This window comes from Lygodium microphyllum, chromosome 6 (assembly GCF_053477565.2).
Source record: "Lygodium microphyllum isolate KBCC chromosome 6, Lygodium_microphyllum_v1.1.10, whole genome shotgun sequence".
Classification (NCBI taxonomy): Eukaryota; Viridiplantae; Streptophyta; class Polypodiopsida; order Schizaeales; family Lygodiaceae; genus Lygodium; species Lygodium microphyllum.
Window position 1 is genome coordinate 105549124 of NC_141140.1, and position 18814 is coordinate 105567937.

An 18814-nucleotide genomic window follows, 5' to 3' on the forward strand; every position below is an offset into this window, starting at 1 on the left:
TCCCCAAGAAATACTTCAATTTTGTGGAAGGATTTGTTTCAAAGTCTACCATGGCTACATTCTATGAATTTGAGTGTCAGCTGTTGCGTTACGTACGGTTGTTTAATCAGTTTCATATGAATTCCTCTTCAGAGGGGGCTCTTCTTGCTCATTCTCAGAAAGGGCAACAAGGGAAGCGCAAACCAAACCAAACCTCCACTCAAACTCAAAATCAATCTCAAACTCAAAAGCTAAATCAATCTGGGGATTCTCAAGGAAACTCCCAGTCACACCTCAAACCTGGGTGGCAGAATATACCTAAAAAGAATAGGTATTGTCAACATTGTCAAAAGACTGGCCATTTTGACGAGGAGTGTCGATCAAAGGCATGAGACTTATCACCAAAACCTAAGTCTTAGACCCCCGCCCCTCAGTCGGGCAACCCCCAGCAGGGGAGGCAGGGTGATGACAAGGGGCAGTTTAAAGGTTAGACTCACACTGCCACCGCACAGTCATCTCAGTCGACAACATTTTTAATTCCAGAGGGCTTGTCTAACTGGTCTGCAGAGGCCCATATTGTCTCCATAGAGACATCAGATGCGAGTCTCGTGCACATTTGTGAGTTGCCTCCCGACGAGGTTACTGCAGAGGCCTACTCGTCACAGCCGAGCACTTCAGCTCCAATTTGGATTGTGGACAGTGGAGCTATACATCACATGACTCCTATAGAGGACATTTTTTGTACTCGAGTCCCTGCAGTCGGGCGGGTCCGTGTAGGAAACAACTCCTCGGTCAATATTCAGGCTCAAGGTTAGGTTAGTTTTGCCACTGACAAGGGTCCAGATCTGGCTTCGCTGGACAATGTATATCATGTCCCTCAGCTTGGGGTGAACTTGTTATCTGTTCAACAGCTTTGCCGGTTGGGGCGAGCAGTTTTCTTTACAGCGACCACAGTCGAGGTCCTTGACTCTCTGATTGGTTTAGTGATTGCTTGTGGTGAGGCACAACCTAATGGCCTATAGTACATGATACACTTTCTGACCAAGCCGACCGCCGAAGGGTTCGTGTTCCATAGGTTCGAGGACTTAGCCACATCTCGAGAGCCTACGCACAATGAGCGTCTTTGGCATTTTCGCTTAGGGCATCTTGGTTATGACTCACTTTATGAGTTGTTATGCCGTGAGCTAGTTAAGGGCCTTCCACGCCTGAAGCTAGCTCGAGATGTCTGTAAAGCCTGTAAGCTCGAGAAGCAGTACCGTATCCCATTTCCTCAGCAATCTACACATAGAGCTGAGGAGCCTCTTAGATTGATTCACATTGATCTTTGTGGGCCGACATCCACTGTTGCTTTGAACGGCGCGCTGTACTTCTTTTTGATAGTGGACGATCATTCTCGATATATATGGGTGTACTTCCTCAAGCATAAGTCAGATGCTTTCACATATTTTTCTGCTTGGGTGTTGCTGGTTCATAACCAGACTGGTCGTCGTGTTGGTTGCATGAGGAGTGATAGCGGTGGTGAGTTTATCTCCCACGAGTTTTTCGAGTTTCTACAGAAGCATGGCATTTCTCGCCAGCTCACCTTTACCAACTCCCCCTCTCAGAATGGAGTCGTAGAGTGTAGGAACCGCACAGTCATGGAAATGACACACTCTATATTGTTCGCAGTAGAGCTTCCTGAGCGCCTTTGGGTCGAGGCTGTTAACACTTTGGTGTACATCCTCAACCGGTGCTCGACTGCGGCTCTTTCTCAGAAGATCTCGTATGAGGCATTTTTTGGCTCTCGGTTTATTATTTCCCATTTTAAGTCTTTGGGTGTCGTGCGTACACACACACACGCCTAATGACAAGATAGGAAAGCTTACTCCCCGAGCTGATCTCCTTATTTTTGTGGGATATTCCTCTGAAGCGAAAGCCTATTGTTTGTTCGATCCTCGGACAAACAAGGTGATCATTAGGCGGGATGTCGTCTTTGACGAGAGGGATATTGTGCAGTCTTCTACATCGGATTCTGATCCGCTTCCTTCTTCCATATCATCAAGGATCGTGCCTACTGAGCCTGGTCTACTCTCCGCTCTTGACATTTCCGCAGTTTCTTCACCTCCCAGGCCCCCTTCGCGAGACCCGTTACCTCGCTGTACCAGCAGACCATGCGGGATTCGGGGATCCTACCACCGGATTCCACTCCGGAGGGACCTAGAAGATCTACCCGGCTTGCTCCTCAGGCATCATTTGCATCGCTGTTTACAACTGATTACATAGCGCATTTTGAGCCGAATACCTGGCAAGAGACTCTTCAGCACCCTCAATGGCGAGAGGCCATGGAAAGGGAGCTAGAGAGTATTGACCGAAATGAGACTTGGACATTGGTGGATCTTTGAGCCACAAGAAAGTCATCAGGACAAAGTGGATTTTTCGGACAAAGCTAAAAAACTGATGGGACTTTAGACAAGTACAAGGATCGCCTTGTAGTGCAAGGATTGCACGGTATTGATTATGAAGAGACCTTTGCCCCTACTGCACGGTTGACTTTCTTTCGGTTGCTACTCTTGCTCACCGCTCACCACAGCTGGCCGATACATCAGATGGATGTCAAGAGTGCCTTCCTGAATGGATACTTGGAGGAGGAAGTCTATGTGGAGCAGCCACCGGGCTTTCCCTCAGGGAACCCTAGGGATACGGTATTCCGCTTGCAGAAAGCTCTTTATGGGCTGAAGCAAGCGCCACGGTCTTAGTTCCATAGAATGGATGAGTTCTTACAGACTCATGGATACCATTCTACCCCTTATGACTCGAACTTATATGTTTGATCCACTTCAGAGGGGGTTAGCTATATCTTGCTATATGTTGATGACTTACTCATCACAGGTTCAGATTCTGCTGTCATAGCCGAAATTAAGGCTAAGCTTAAAGCTACATTTGAAATGACAGACCTTGGTTTGTTGTCTTATTTTTTGGGGATGGAGGTAGTTCGTTTTGGAGGATGTATTTTTGTGTTACAACAAAAGTACGCACTTCAGCTTGTGGAACAGCACACTTCGGATCAGACACGGCCAGTGGCCACGCCTATTAATCCTACTGTCCACTTGTCGAAGGCTACCCTAGGACAGCCCTTTGATGCACACACCTATCGTTCTGTTATAGGAAAACTTCTTTGGTTAATTCACACTAGGCCAGATTTAGCTTACTCAGTTAGCATACTCAGTCAATATTTCACAACACCTAGGATGTCAATTGGATTGCATGTCTTCGTGTGTTGCATTATTTGCGGTGTACTTTTTCTTATGGCTTGACATATGGTTTTGGTTTATGTTTGCAGGGATACACTGATTCTGATTGGGCAGGAGATCTTGACACCTGGCGTTCCCATGGCGGCTACCTCTTTACCTTGGGCACGGGTTCTATTTCTTGGTCCAGCCGTAAGCAAGAGACGGTGGTGGCTTCCACGGCCGAGGCTAAGTACTGGGCTCTCTTCGATGGCACCACTGAGGCCATCTATCTGAGGAGTTTACTGGCGGCGCTTCATTTTCCATGTGACTCTTCCACAGTTGTCTATTGCGACAACCAGAGTGCCATTGCCCTTGCGGGCAATCTGATCATCACACCACGGACACGGCATGTGGGAGTCCACTTTCACTTTTCTAGAGAGCAGGTTGAGCTAGGCACTATTCGCCCAGAGTTTGTGCCTTCATCAGATAATTTTGCAGATATCTTGACCAAAGCGGTCAACTGGCCTGTTCTTCAATACCTGCTACCCAGGATCGGCTTGGGTACACCCTTCGGGTGGGGCTTATGAATGTCAAGGAGGAGAGAGAGGACATTCGAGATTATGTGACCCACGTAAGGACCCTCTTCAAGAGAATTCCCCTAGGTGAGAGACCAACTGAAAGGGTGGTATCCACAGTATTTATCAACAGAATACGGGGCGAGGAGCTCTACAAAGCCTTGGCCGGAAACTCAAGCTTGCGGCGAGATGCACTAGCAAGAGTCTTTGAAAAAGCTATTAGAGTGGATGACGAGCTTAAGGAAAGAGGCTCCAGAGGCTTGAATTAGGAAGAGTCCAGTGCCAGGCAATACCTACGATCTCACATGCATAGTTGTCCCCAAGATGGACAACACCATGTTGACCCCCTGTATAGGCGGAAAACCACTCATGATGAGGACTGATATGAAAGGAAACACCTGAATCAAGAATCCAAGTATGCATGTCATCATCTATATCTGCAAGTAAAGCATGTGCACCAAAGTGTGAAGAGACAAAGAGTACATCACTCCCACTGTCACTGTCATGAGTGACTACATTCACCTCTTCAATTTTTACACTGCTATTCTTAGGCCGACTGTCCTTCTTTTCTTCCTTGCTATCATTTGTCTTCTTGCCTTTTCCTTTTTCTTTCTTCCATTTGTAGCAGTCACATTTAGAGTGACCCTTCTTGCCACAATGATGGCATTCAACATCTTTGCCACGTGATTTACTGCGTCCCTTGCCATCATATTTTTCCTTTTGCTGTGATCTGCCCCTAGTATGCAAAGCACTGGAAGACTTACTGGATGCATTGTTCTACTGATTCATCTCTTCCATAAGTAGAGCACTTTTTACATTAGCATACAAAAGGATGACATTAGAATTGCTCATAGCAGTCCTGAATGTATCCCAACTCTCTGGTAGAGTGCAGATCAAGAAAGTAGCCTTAAATTCCTCATCAATCATGAACTTCAAGGCAACCAACTGGCTGAAAATGGAGTTAAACTCGCTCAAGTGAGTAGACATTGCTATACCCTCTTTTATACTCAAATCCATAAGCTTTTTCAGCCAATACACTTTGCTTGCAGCACTCTTTTGTGCATACAGTTCTTCCAGTCTAGTCCATATAGCATATGCAGAATCCAAACCTTCAATGTTGAAGAGCAAGGCATCAGCCCCTTTGGTTTTGATCGGCTTTGCCTGCTTCTTTTGTAATAGGATATTATAGCACTGCTTTTGCCAAACTGCAAAATTGTGTGCGCCTTCAAGCTTCTTTATGTGCATCAGATTACTGCTGTCATTGCTGCCAGCCATGATTTTCAGCCCAAATGTGACAAAAAAAAAAGCCAGCAAATGCAGGATCAAACTGTCACCCAAGTGACCAAGGTACAAACAAGTACCAATCAGCAATAAATAACCATGTAGAAGCACAGATTTCAGATCTGTAATTAAATTTTCAGAAGCACCAAACCATGTGCTACAGCATTATCCAACTGATTACAGTTGTTCCAAGGGCATGTGAATCACATTACATGAAGGAATCCCAAAATTTCAGCTGCAATTTCTGTTGTACATGTACCCACGGGCATAAAATTAGACATGAACGGTCAAAAGCCCCAAAATTTTGTGCTCAAAGCATCAATTACACGTGCATTTTCTCTGTCATGCATAGACCAATCCAATTTTGCCAAAATAGAGCAATTTCAGCAAAACCCCCAAATTTTACCAAGTATTGATGTTCAAATTGCGTGGAATTCAACTTGCATGTACATAAAATGACTAGATATTGCACAAATTTTGCCCAAACTGCAAAAGCCCTAAATTGCACAGGGTTCAATGTGCATCAATGTCAAGAAATTGGGTAAATTTCAGCCCAATTTGCGCATGTACATTAAAAGCCCAAAATGTCGGGGACAAAATGTCACAAATTTCTGCAATTTCTAAGACAGATTTGCTTGTCCTGCATCAAATTTTCCAAATCTGGGAAAAGCCCTAAATTTTTGGGCCAAGAATGCACGAAAATTGGAAGCTGTGCCTCTAGCGTGAACGCTAGGTAGGGAAACTTCAAAAAGAAATTTAAAGAAGAAAAAAAAATGTCGAACGACGGGTCAACAAATCTGCCGTGCAGGTCACCATCTGGTGCCCGTGTCGCGTCGCGTGACGCTAAAGGCGCCTGCTCGCCCAATCCCTCACACCGCTTGTCACCCAGTCGCGTACCAACAGCCGTCGAGCGCCAAGTGTTGCTGCCCACTGCTGATTGCACGTTTGCTGATGCTTGCTAAAGCCTTGTCCAACATGTCGCAGCCTGTTACGTTTGTTGCCCACTGCTTGGTCCTGGTCGCGTGTAGTTCTTTCGTGATCCCCTTCGATTTGCAGCAGCTGTTGTGCCTGACATCTTGACTTGCGTGTAGCCTTGGAATTGTCGCCTGGTTCTGCCCAACTGCTACTGCGGCTACCCACTGCCTGCACGTCACGTCTGCTAGAGACGCTCGTCAACTGGTCGCCAGTCCGCCACACTCTCCTCGCTGGAGCCTGGCCGTGCCGCTTGTGACTCTCCTGCTTGCCTTTGAGTTGTCTCGTCACCACGTTGGTCTTCTGCCTTAGCCTGATGATCGTCTACAGCATCTTACGCTCTGATACCAGTTTGTAGGGGCCGATTAGGCACGGAGATTGAGATAGACTGCCTTCGCGCAGTAAGAGAGACAGAGAGAGTGAGAGAGAGCAGAGTAGAGAGTGATTATGTTTTCAGGTACAATGACGAGTGTGTACCTTTAGGTTTTTAGATAGATATATATGTGTAAGTACAAGTGCTAAGGGTGTGTTCACACCTGACCACATTTAAAAGGCACGAGGCCTTTATTTCCAACATAGACCATTGAGAGGTCCCAAAGACCCTAAGACTCAAGGACTTGTTGTATGAAATTAGACCAAGTGGTGAAATTTGACCCATTAAAACGTGTCTTATCCGTGAAGGCATTCTTGGCCGTTGCAATAGGAGTGGTAGTGCCCGGAGATAGATAGTGTGAAAAAGTGTAGTGTGGGTAGGATGGGGGAGTGGAGTATACTTGGGAATGGGCCCAAGAGTGTCCACCAAGCATGCGTGTAGTGTGCAAGGTGGATCCATAGGTAGGGATGGGTTGACTAGGCATGGGTATGGTAGCCACATGAGGAACCCAAGGAGGTGGGATGGGAACACAGCGAGCAGAAGATGGGAATCCGTGCATAGGTGTAACCCAAGAAGAGTGTGAAGACGCAACATAAGCTGAGGATGGAAACCCCTGCGTATGAGTGGTCATGGAAGAATTTGTGAAGCTGGGGATAGTGAGGGGGATGCCCATCACAGTCGTCCCAGGAGTTATGGGTGCACTTATGTGCTGAAAGATGAGAGGCACTGTGTTAAAGGGTGGTATCCCCCCTAACGAAGTACCATGGTGCAAAGAGGTAGAGAATGGGGTGAAGAAAAAGGTGCTAGGAGCGGAGATAGAAGATCCAACCCCCAGGGTGTGATGCAGATGTGGAGTGTAATCCAAGGTTTTGGAAAGATAATGAGAGGTGTGATATAGAAGAGGGTGGGATGGGAGGGAAGTGAGAAGTATGTGTGATATGCTCAAATGAAACAGAAGTTGTAGATGTACCTAAATTTCGTTTGCTTCATGAGCCCCCTTTGTTGAAGTTCACATATGCAAAGCCATCCGGATCCTGTATCTCAAAAGAAGAAATAGGCGAGGGTTTTGATTCATGCAAAACAAAAGAATTGTACAAACCTGACATTGAACCTGGCTGAGATGCTGAAGATGGATCGCCAAACGTTCCGAATGCCGTATGTCCTCCATCATCGGAGAGGTGGCCAGCCTCACCAACTGGTCCGCATGTGGTAGCAAAACTAGTAGGAGGGGTGCAAACATTACTATACTTGTTGTGATAGTACTCCTCAAAGTTCAGCTCTGTCATTCTAGTGAAATCTGGTGAAGGTGGAGTGCCGTCCTGCTCACTGAGTCCATAATGCCATCTCAGGGCCTCCAATGATGAAGAAGCCTGATAAGATATCATAGAAACTAGTGAAGAAGGTGTCTGGGACATTGTGATTCGGTTACGAGTCATATTGTGTGCCTCGCACAAAGACTAGCTCTCCACAATATCCGCAGGATACTCTTTACAAGAGCACCGGCTTTGATACCATGTGAAGGAAATTGCTAGGGTTTGCACTGAGGACACACAGAGTGTATGACCACAACAGAAACACAAAGAGACAGACACAGACACAGAGGGAAAAACTCAAACCTTTAACGCAAAACTCAAAAACTCAAACCCTAAACTCAAAACTCAAAACTCAAACACAAACAGAAGAAGGAAGAGAGAGAACACAACTCTGAAGTGAATGAATGCTGTAAATGAATGTAAGAGTGTACAATGTGCTCAAGGGCAGAGCAATGTTGGAGTGTGACGTCCACCGAAGACGGATCCCAAGTCTATGACCACCAGTTGGAGTGTAGGAGTGCTGAATAGTGAATGGCAGCAGGCTGATCACCAAAACGCAGCAATCTGAAGGCTGGAAACTAGTAAACGCAGCAGTGTACCACCAATCGGAGGTTGGAAACTGTGCACAGTCTACTGTAAACAGCAGGCTGAAACATTGTCTAAGAGTGTAAGGGGCTTGCAATGCTGAAAACGCAGGCTGTTTGGCCCTGGAGATGATGCACAGCAGGCTGAACAGTAGTCTGGGATAGTCTAGAGCAGTCGCCAGCAGTTGAGAGCTGTCGCCTACAACAATGGACAGGTTGAAGATAATGTGGCTGCAGTCGATGATGGCTGGACAGCAGATGGAGGTGGGCTGCAGGCTGGAAACTGGGCACCAATAGCAGCATAGGGTGTGTGGGTTGGTGTAACCTACAAACAAGGATGATCACTAAATGGGGGCAGCTTGTCTATTTATAGATGTGGAAGGGCACCCCAAAAATTAGGGTTTCCATTAAACTCTCTCGAACTGCTCCTCGTTTTAGTGTCTCCATTGAACTCTCTCGAACCGCTCCCCGTTTTAGGATTTTACTCTAAAAGAGCATTTTTAGTGTGTTTTGGGGCTGTTTAAGAGGCTAATCAGCAAGTAATGGATATTTTAGCTCAACACAAGGGTGCATGTCGGCTGTCCAAGAACCTACCAAGACTATAGAGGTGATGATTATCTTGCCTTGGGAGCCTAAAGGGCCACCCTGGAGAGGCCAAGTCATCAAACAAAGGGTGCTCATCGGCTGCGCAATGGCCTACTAGTACCTAGGAAGTCAATGAAACCGCTTTGAACTATCTATCAAAAAAAGTATTTGTGCCCATGTGGGAGAGAAGGAATGGTCGGATCCAACATCATAAAATAGAAAGCTATCCCATCCACCCAATGAACATGGCTGATCCAAGTCTATTACTCTTTTATGAAGAAAAAGAGATAAATATATATAAAGCATGGAGATTTTCATCCTTGGATGGGCACTTGCCAAAAGATAGGTTTTTCGCTCATCCAAAGCACTTCATTCACAAAAACACAATGCCAATGTAGAGGGATAATGCAAAGTGTCATGCTCAAAGCAAAATGCATGCAATGGTACCACTTGGACAATGCCTTCATAGGGGGATCATTTACTTGCCCAAGTGTTCTTTTACAATCATGATCATCAAGATGCAAACATTGTTGAGGTAAAGTGAAGATGTCATAGAAAGAATGGTGATTAAAATCTTGTAAGCACCAGGAGAAGAAACTGCCCTCTCTTATCTCTAGATAATGGAAGAAAAAGCTATTGGGACCCCCTCTCCCTATCATGCCAAAGTCGAAGGGGAGGGAGTACTCATGCCGATTTGTTGAAGTAGATACTAAAGGACTTGCTTGGTTATGAGGATTGTAAAATTATCTGATGAAGATATAAACTCTAAGTGAATGGTGCCTGGTTCCACCCCCTCTCTAGTAAAATGGTAGTGTACACGAGCATGCTTTGTCTTTGGATTAAGGTATAAACTCTAAGTGAATGGTGCTTGGCTCCACCCACTCTTTAGTAAAATGGTAGTGCATGCAAACATGCTTTGTCTTCGGACTGATGATGGGGTCATGAACTCTTGTGATTGCACTTTGGCTGTTGTAGAAGATCACATTTAGTAGAGTGTATGGAAACTAGAGCTCCACTAGTAAGCTCCTCAAATCGATGGCCTTTGTGGTGCCATCGTAGAGAGCTCAATACTTAACCTTGACAATGAAGGCAGTTATTGTCTCTTGTTTGCGATTGGATAAAAAATAAGAGCTATGCTTAGGGAGAAGATATAACCACCCTGGGAGTGTTGGGTGTCAAGTGTGAAGAAATGCTCTTAACAGAAAAAACACAAAACCAATCGTATGACAAAGCACAAATTGATAGAACACAATTAGGGTTAGGGTAACTTATAGACAATGAACATAGAGAATACAAAAGTGAATGTCTACTGAAAATACCGTGCTCATGCATCAAACACACTATGTAGTGAATGAATATCGAATCTCGAACTCCTGTATCTCAAGGATCAAGGTAGAGGTAATGAGTTGGAGAGTGTGTTGTACTTTGAACGAATCTCGAAATACAAGAGGGCAGCCTCCGAGGGGCAAACACTAGTAAACGCAGTTGAGGAAGCTAGATTTGATGCAGATGGGCAATGAGGAGAGAGAGATTGAAAAACCTTGGGCAACAACAAAAAACTGAAAACACAAATGCTGATGTGGTCCTCCTAGCTAGGCAACAACAAAAACAACAGGGCAACAATGTTTGGGGTATACGATGGTTGCCCCTAGTGGCCTATCAAGACTACAAAGGCGATGGTTATCTTACCAAGGGAATCCAAGTGGTCACCCCAGAGAGGCTAGGGCATCAGAAAAAGGGTGCACGTTGGTTGCCTAGTGGCCTAACAAGTCTTGCAAAGGTAGATGGAACCATAGTGAACCTTTTTTTGGGGAGTTTTGATAATGATTGTTTCAAAAAAGGGGATGTGGCGGTTGATTAAGTAATGGATGGGAGACAAGTAGCCACATCCAAAGGCTTTTACAAAATAAACAGGCTATCCCTACCACTATTGTGGATGTCGATGACGAGGAATAGGCTAGTGGAGAGTGTCCAAACATGGGGGACATGTGGAGGGGAAAAAAAGAGAATGGTAAGCTAACAAGGCTAAGCAAGCAAGGGTGACTGCCTCGGAGACCACCATGTGCAATGTTGTGAATATGGCGGATGTGGAGTTGACCACTTAAAAAGATCGAAAGGGATAGAATGCCAATGCACTGGAGGTATACAAGAGGCAGTGCAGGCGTGACCGCTCATGCAAAATGCTATGCAATGGTCCCACTTGGACTGTGCCCTTGCAAGGGAATTGTTCACCTGCCCAAGCACCCTTTACAATCATGTTATCTTGACAATGCAGATGAAGATACAATGTTTAAAAATATACAATAAATACAATGTCTGAATGAAAATTTGTATGCATTATTAGTGTCATTGTCAAGAAAAGAAGTTGCCCCCTCTCAAAGCGAAAGGGAAATTTGTAGACCGCTCCCTCTCACTATTGGATTGTGGAAGGAGAAGCAAGCACCCCCTCTGTCCCTAAGATGTTGATTTTGATGGGGGGAAAGGAGTAACACCCAAAGAAGAAGAGTGAAAAACATGTCTAGCTGAAAACTTGTGAAATAAATAGCCTCCAAGGTGGCCTCCAAAGCGGTAATGACAAATCCTAGGAAAGAAGCGCCACCAAAAGATGCAACCATGAGAAGGAGTGCTGAACGATCCAATGTAGATCCTGTAGAAGCAAATGTCAGCCTGCAAAAAGAAGGAAAAACATCTAATTAAGATCATAAAACATGTAGACCTCAACTTCAATAGAAAGTGCAAGAGGTTGCTTTGTACAAATGTGGACAGACTCCCACTACCAAAAGCCAAGCACACTAAGAATGTAAGAAAGTTAAAGGAGAAACGCGCAGTGGAAAAGAGAAGATAAACTAGAGCGTGACCTACAAGGATCAAGTGATGTGTATGTGAGAAGTGAAAGGATCACGGTGAGTATCATGGAGAGTTGAACTGGAGGAAGGCTCCACAATTTGCTAGGCTGAAGGGTCTCTAGAGAAAGTAGGCTCAAGTGGTTTTGGTTGCGTACTCAAAGGAGAGAGCAACTCTGAGCGGGAAGGGGATGTTGAGAAACCCTTCACCCTTCACCCGTAGTTTGCGTTTTTGCGTTTTGCGTTTAGAATTTGTAGGCCCAAAAAGGGGCGTTACCCTAGACTGTCTGTGCCTATTTATAGGCCACTCATTCATTCCTTACTGTTGATCCTTCAGTCCATCACTCCCACTCTCTCTTCGTCAATCTTCTGACACTCTCTCTCTTCCATCATCTCTCTCTCTCTCTCTCTCCTCTCCTACCACCATCTCCACACTCTCTTGGTGCTAGCCTTCATCTTTAGTTGGCTGCGTTTATGGTTGTAGTGTGCTCTTCTTGAGATGGCGTCCATCCTCCATTGTTGGCGACAACATCTTCTATGCTCCTACACCTTGCGTTTGGAGTCCACACTCTCTTGGCGTCAGCATCCACCCTATCTGGCGTTGTCCTCCACCCTTTTGGCGGCTCCACCTTGCGTTTGGCTGCCAGGGAGGTTCCTCACCATTTGGCGTCTCTCTCCAGCAGGCATCACCTTCATCAGAGGCAATTGCACCATGCATTTTGTTCCTGGCTGCTTCCCAACCTTTTGACATCATTCCATAGCTGGTGTTTCACTCCCAGAGGTTGTCTTTAGTTGCGTTTTCAGCGTCTGGCTCATCCTCATCACCTGGCGTCACTCCCAGCAGCTGGCATCACCTCATCAGGCTTGTGTTTGTAGATGGAGGCTTCCTCGACTGTCTCCTTCCTCGTAGATACCACTCTTCATCCCTACGTTTGCAGATTCAAAGGCTCCTCACCCTTCGATGGCAGTCTCCCTACTCCAGGCAACACCTCCTCATATTGCATTTGCAGACTCAGAGGCATCTTCTGCAATCTTCCTGCACCCCAAGGCTTCCTTTGTGCTACGGCACCCTTGTATCAGATTCACTTCATCAGCATGATTCATCTTTCATAATCTTTTGTGTTACTTTTCTCTCTCAGTGTTTGACGTACACACTATGTTTTCCCTCGCAAACTCTACTGTCTCTCTGGTCACTTAGTCATTTTGACAGGGGACTCATCAAGTCTATTCTCAAGAGAGACAACACATGCTCAAGGATAATTGAAGTCCACAATAGTAGGATGGGCAAACATTTTTGACAACTCCTTAGGGGAAGAGGGAGTAGAAGAACCAGTTGCTATGTGAGTAGTGGGTCTAGCATGTTGTCTTGACTGTGGAGGTGGGACGGGAGTGCCCTCACAAAATATGCTTGAGACGCGAGTCCTAGGCGAATTGCCCTTAGCCTTTAAATGACACTCGTCGTCAAAGTGACCAGCTTTTGACAATGTTGATAATATCGATTTTTCTTTGGTATATTTTGCCACGTGGGTTTGAGTTTTGATTGGAAAGCTCCTTATGACTCACTAGCTTGGGTTTGATTTGGATTTTGATTGGAAGTTTGAGTTTGCTAGCCCTTCCCTTGTTGCCCCCTCTGAGAAGATGCAAGAAAGCCCCCCTCTATGAGGATGTTTCATGAAATTGATTGAACAACCAAGCGTAACATAGTAGGTGACACTCAAATTCATAGAATGTGGGCATTTGAGACTATGAGATCACTTGCTGCACAAAATGGAAATATTTTCTCGACAGCTTATTAAGGAACAAGGTAACTTGATCGTTAAGGGACTTAGGAGCCCTAGTGATTGAGAACTTAGTGAGGAGACTCTGATACTCAACCGACTTGACTTTCAAGCATAGTTGCCAGGAGTTTTGGAAACAATGAAACATGAACATATTTCAGAGTTGTGAAATAGAGTTTTGGCCTTGGTCCGAAATGGTGAAATGAGGAAATACGAATCCAAAAAATATAGGTATAGAAATAAAAAATTTATAGTCATAAATATAACTAAAAATATATGATGGAGTAACACTACTTATTAGTTGAACTTCTACATCAAAATACTTCAATTCCTAAAAAATGTAACATTAGAACTTAGAAGAGAATTAAGATTGGACAAGTTTAAAGTATACACAAATCACGATTCAATCTAAGATAATAAAATGTAACTTGTCATAGACAGCAAACTCAAGATTGAAGGCTCAAAAGTGAATAGTCATAGACTCATATTATGTCATATAGACTCAAAAAAGAGAGTACTCATGAGTTGTAACTCAGTAAAGAATGCATGAAAAAGAAATACAACTATGGTGTATGATGTATGGTGTATCACAGTATCTCATGAATCGTGAGTCATCCAAATGCCATTAAACCATAATTATGAATCTACATAATCAACTAATAACAAGTGTGTAAAGTACAAGTCTATGAATCATCATATCATGATCTGTCATCTAGTGACTCATGAGGGTTACTCAACATTATCCAAAGCCATCTTTGTCTCGGCCTCCTCACAAGGCTACTAGTAGGAGCATTAGTACTGCTACTAGAGGAGGAGAAAGCATCTTCATCATCATCATCATCATCATCATCATCATCAGCCACTAGAGCTGTAGAGGTAGAAGCAACTCCACGTCGAAGTTGAGATCCTCTCGCTCTAGTTGATGTACACCACGTATATGTGCAAACATCTTCTCATATAACATATTGTAGATGTCTATCTGCTCTGGAATGGTAGCCATGTCCCTCACCTTCTCTATGTCAATCTTATCTATATTTACTTGCTTTGGCTCAAGTGTGTAACTCGAATTCTCAATCAAGCGCAAGTTACAATGGCGAAAACCACTCTCTCAAGTTAAGTAGTCTTGAACTTATTTCTCTTTTTGGTGTGAAACAATGCCCACATGCTCCAATTTCTCTCAGCAGAACCATACCACAATCTTGCGAGAGAGTACGGATAGCCATCCTTTTTTGCCACATTCCAATAAAAGAATAAGAAGAAATTCAGCACACTTATTTATGTTACAACTTATATGTATCATTGTATGATGTATCATGTAACATGTTTTGTGTTTAAACTTGTTATTTTACTCACCTTTGTCGGAGCACAATTTCCATACGTCTTCCACTAAGACACAAGTTAGAGCTGTGTCTCACGTAACTCTGTTGTGGGTCTCGCAAATGAGAGAGTGTGATTACGAAACTTGAGGAGATCATCCTCAAGTCTCATAATGATGGAAACATCTCCATCGGCCCACTTACTAAAATAATCTTGTAGCCCCTCTTCAAGCTCCTCACTTGCATATTGATTCTTGCTATGCCAAAGAGGATACAAGCAATGTGTAACAGCATGGATTGGTTTGTGAAACCAATCTCATATCTTGTTCCACACTGCTTGAATGTCGTGCACTTTATAACATATATAAAAGTTAACTTGTCACCCACGTAGCAATATAAATTATGAATTATGATAGAACATAGATTCATACATATGATTAAAAAGGTAAAATTAGAACGAATGGTGAGTGGTTTACTTACTTATCTCAAGATAAGAAGATGTTTCTATCAACTGCCTCTCCAATTCGGTCCATGTACAAAAGGCCTAGAGTACTACCCTCCATATCAGTGATTCTCAAGGCTGTGTAAATGGGAGTCAAAGATTTTACCAATGCAGTTGTATCCTCCAATAGGCCTCATCCATGACATTTCTAATAAATGTCAAAGCCTTAGGCTTCTTCCTCTCATCCCATGCAACCCACTCTCTAGAGACAACTGTCCCCAAGAGGCCCTGGTGGACTCACAAGCCTCTTCACAACAATAAACATGTATGTGAAGCGAGTGGCTAATGACTTTAAAAGATCCAAATCACTGTTTGCCCTAAAAATGGCATGCACTCTAGTCCTCTTTGTTATAAAATTTACCATGCTTCTATCTCTCTTGAAGAGGTCATCTATCCATCCAACTACATTCTCTATACCAATCTCCAAAATGGCAGCCCTGATGTGCCTATAGATGTACTCACTTGTAATCACTATTCTTGTTGTTGATGCATCTATGGTACGCAAGAACATGGTTCCTTTGCAAGAGGACACCAGGATGTTATACACATTCCTCCTCACACCTGTCCATCCATTACACAAAATAGTGCAACCATACTCCTGCCAAATAGTCTTTAAATGCGGCATCTCTAACTCTACAGCTTGTTTCTCTCTAACAAGCTCACGTGTACGCAAAGCTTCATAATAGGAGGGGCCCTCCCACTCACATCCAATCTGAGTGATGGCCTTGATGGTTCTTTTCCACCTATTTGTACATGCAACATGGAAAGGGTGGCGCATCGTATCGCGTGATCTCACTAGTAGCCTTTGCCTTTGCTTGTTTTTGAAGGGTTGATGTAATACTTGCCCTTTCCAATGATCCTCTTGTAGCTCTTGCTGCCCTAGTGGTACATGCACTTGTTGATGAGCTACTACCACCTTGCACACCCTCAAGATGTGGTTTTTTCGTATCTTGTTATCATTGTACCTTGTGCCCCTACATGGGATTATCTTGTATCAGAAATCTTGTAATAAAAGCACCATGGAGACGACCCTTGAAAGATTTGTGGCCTCTCTTTAAAACCTTCAACAACAAATTCAGGGTTCCAGACTTGCAGAACAATAGAGTAAGTGATCAGATGATTTTGCGTGTTTATTAATCCCCAACAAGAGAACCCAAGATCAGCATGCTAGGGAAGTTCAATGGTGACCTTTCGAAGTTCAAGGGATTCTTGCAACAAGTAAAGCTCTATATCCGTATGCAACCGGGTAAGTATCCAGATGATGCTTCCAAGGTGGGATTCATTGGGACTTTGCTTTGTGGTCAAGATTTATTATGGTTCGCTCCAATCTTGGAAAAGAATATGCCAATACTTCATAACTATGAGGCATTTCTTTGGGAGCTCACTTCCACATTTGGAGATGCAAAAACTGGTTGACTAGCAAAGACAAAACTTCGGAAGCTACGATAAGATAATCGCCGTGCCTTTGCTTATGCGTCTGAATTTAGGCAATTAATCTGTGATTTCACTTTGCATGAGGAGTATTTTATCAGCCAAGTCCATTCCAGTGCAACCTTGGTCTTCTGTGTCCATGGATTTTATAGCACATTTTCCCAAATTAGACAAATGTGGCTCTATTGTTGTTGTGGAAGATAGGTTCACAAAAATGACACATCTAATCTCTACCACCAAGACCATCACATGCGCAGCTACGGCTAGACTTTTCCTCATATACATTTTCAGATTACATGGATTCCCAGACAACATCATCTGTGATCGGGGTCTCTAATTCATATCTAGTTTTTGGAAGAGCCTTGGCAACCTCCTTGGAGTCTAAGTTAAGTTATTCACAGTCAGTCATCCACAAATTGATGGTCAAACAGAACGGGTAAATCAAGTCTTGGAACAGCCCTTGCCGTTTGCAGAGTTTGCTTATAATAATAGTATCCATGCATCTACCAAGTAAACTCTTGTCTTTGCAAACTATAGCCAACATTCAAGGATGGATGTACATCTCTCAAATCAAATAAAGAACCTTGTAACCTGAGATAAAGCTTAACACCTAGTAGATATACACCAAGAACTCAAGCAACAAATCCAAAAGGCTCAGAATTGTACAAGCACTTGCGGACCAACATCATCTCCAACATCTAGCATATAAAGTTGGTGATAAAGTATGGTTAGTTAGGCATAACCTCCAGACAACACGGTCGTGCACTAAGCTAGACTACCAAAGATTTGGGCCCTTCACTATCGTAGCTCAGATCAACCTAGTTGCTTACTGACTCCAACTCCCTAGCATCATGAAGATCCACCGAGTCTTCCATGTTTCCTTCTTGGAACCATACCATAGCTCACCATTGAGAGGGGAGAGATCGAATCCCCCACCACTTGTCCAAATTGAAGATCATGAAGAATTTGAGGTTGAGCATGTCTTAGGCTCGAGGATCTCCCGAGGTCGATTGGAATGCCTTGTCCATTGGAAAGAATATGACATGAATGATTGCACTTGGAAACCCGCAGAATATCTTCAAAGAGCACTTGTCAAAGTTAAAGAATTTCATAAGAGGAATCCAATGAAACTTGGACCAAACCACCAAGTCACTCCTTGTGGAACTCGCTAGAGGAGGAGGTGATGTCACGGACATGCCATGATTAAGTCTACAGATGAATTCTTGCATGTGCCATATGAATCCACACCCCATGCGAACACACTCTTAACAGGACATCCTCGAGCCAACCATGTGAACCTACCTTTGCCATGCCATCATAGAACCTTCTAGAAGATATGCCATGTCATTGGCTGTATTATCGATGATGTTATCATGGAACATTCTAGAAGATCTTTAGTTGCCCTCCAACATCTATAAAAGGAGGGGCTTGCCATAGAGCTCCTCAGTCTTGCCAATGCCAGTCTTGGGAGATCAAGGAGTTGAGACCTCCAAGTAAGTAACTTTCGAGTTCGAGTTCTAGTTCTTGTCTAGTCATGGTATCTAGTCTTGTTTGGTCTTTCATTATACTCCTGTTGTTTTGTCACCTGGTAATCTCATAGTATGAGATCTTGTCTAGTATTGTCTTGTATCTTATTCATCCTTGTCAAGGGAGATCTTCTAATTCTGATATCTTGAATCCATATCTGCGGTTCGGGGTTGTGGGATCCTTTATATCCTATCGAGTCTTGTTATCTATACCTACGATCCCGGGTTGTGGGATTTTTTGTATCTTGTTATCATTGTACCTTGTGCCCCTACGTGGAATTATCTTGTAATTAAGATTCTTGTAACCAATCTTGCATCTAGTCTAGGTTTTTGAGCAGAGTCTAGTACTCCCATAACATCTAGAGCCTCTTGAGGATGGTTGTCTGTAGAGAGTGGGTTGTATGGAATGAGAGGGAGTATCGTAAGGCTTTGATATTTATAAAAAATATCACGAATGAGACCTATTGGGAGGATGTAGCTGTATTGGTAAAATCTTTGACTCTGATTACACAAATTTGAGGATCACTAATATGGAGGATAGTACTCT

The 18814-nt window shown here is 43.9% G+C and overlaps 1 protein-coding gene across 3 annotated transcripts in view; it reads left to right on the top strand.

Moving 5' to 3' along the window:
- The window catches only part of LOC148034906 (protein SUPPRESSOR OF FRI 4-like), a 105630-nt gene that overhangs the window by 22474 nt on the left and 64342 nt on the right, over positions 1-18814 (top strand). The window contains exon 1 of one of the 3 annotated variants that reach the window (XM_087679861.1): positions 17557-18234. The exons of the other annotated variants lie outside the window; for them this stretch is intronic. Coding sequence (XP_087535987.1) covers positions 18197-18234 — 38 coding nt within the window. The 5' untranslated portion in view covers positions 17557-18196. Of the gene's footprint in view, positions 1-17556; positions 18235-18814 lie in introns of those variants that run through there. 3 annotated transcript variants of the gene reach the window in all.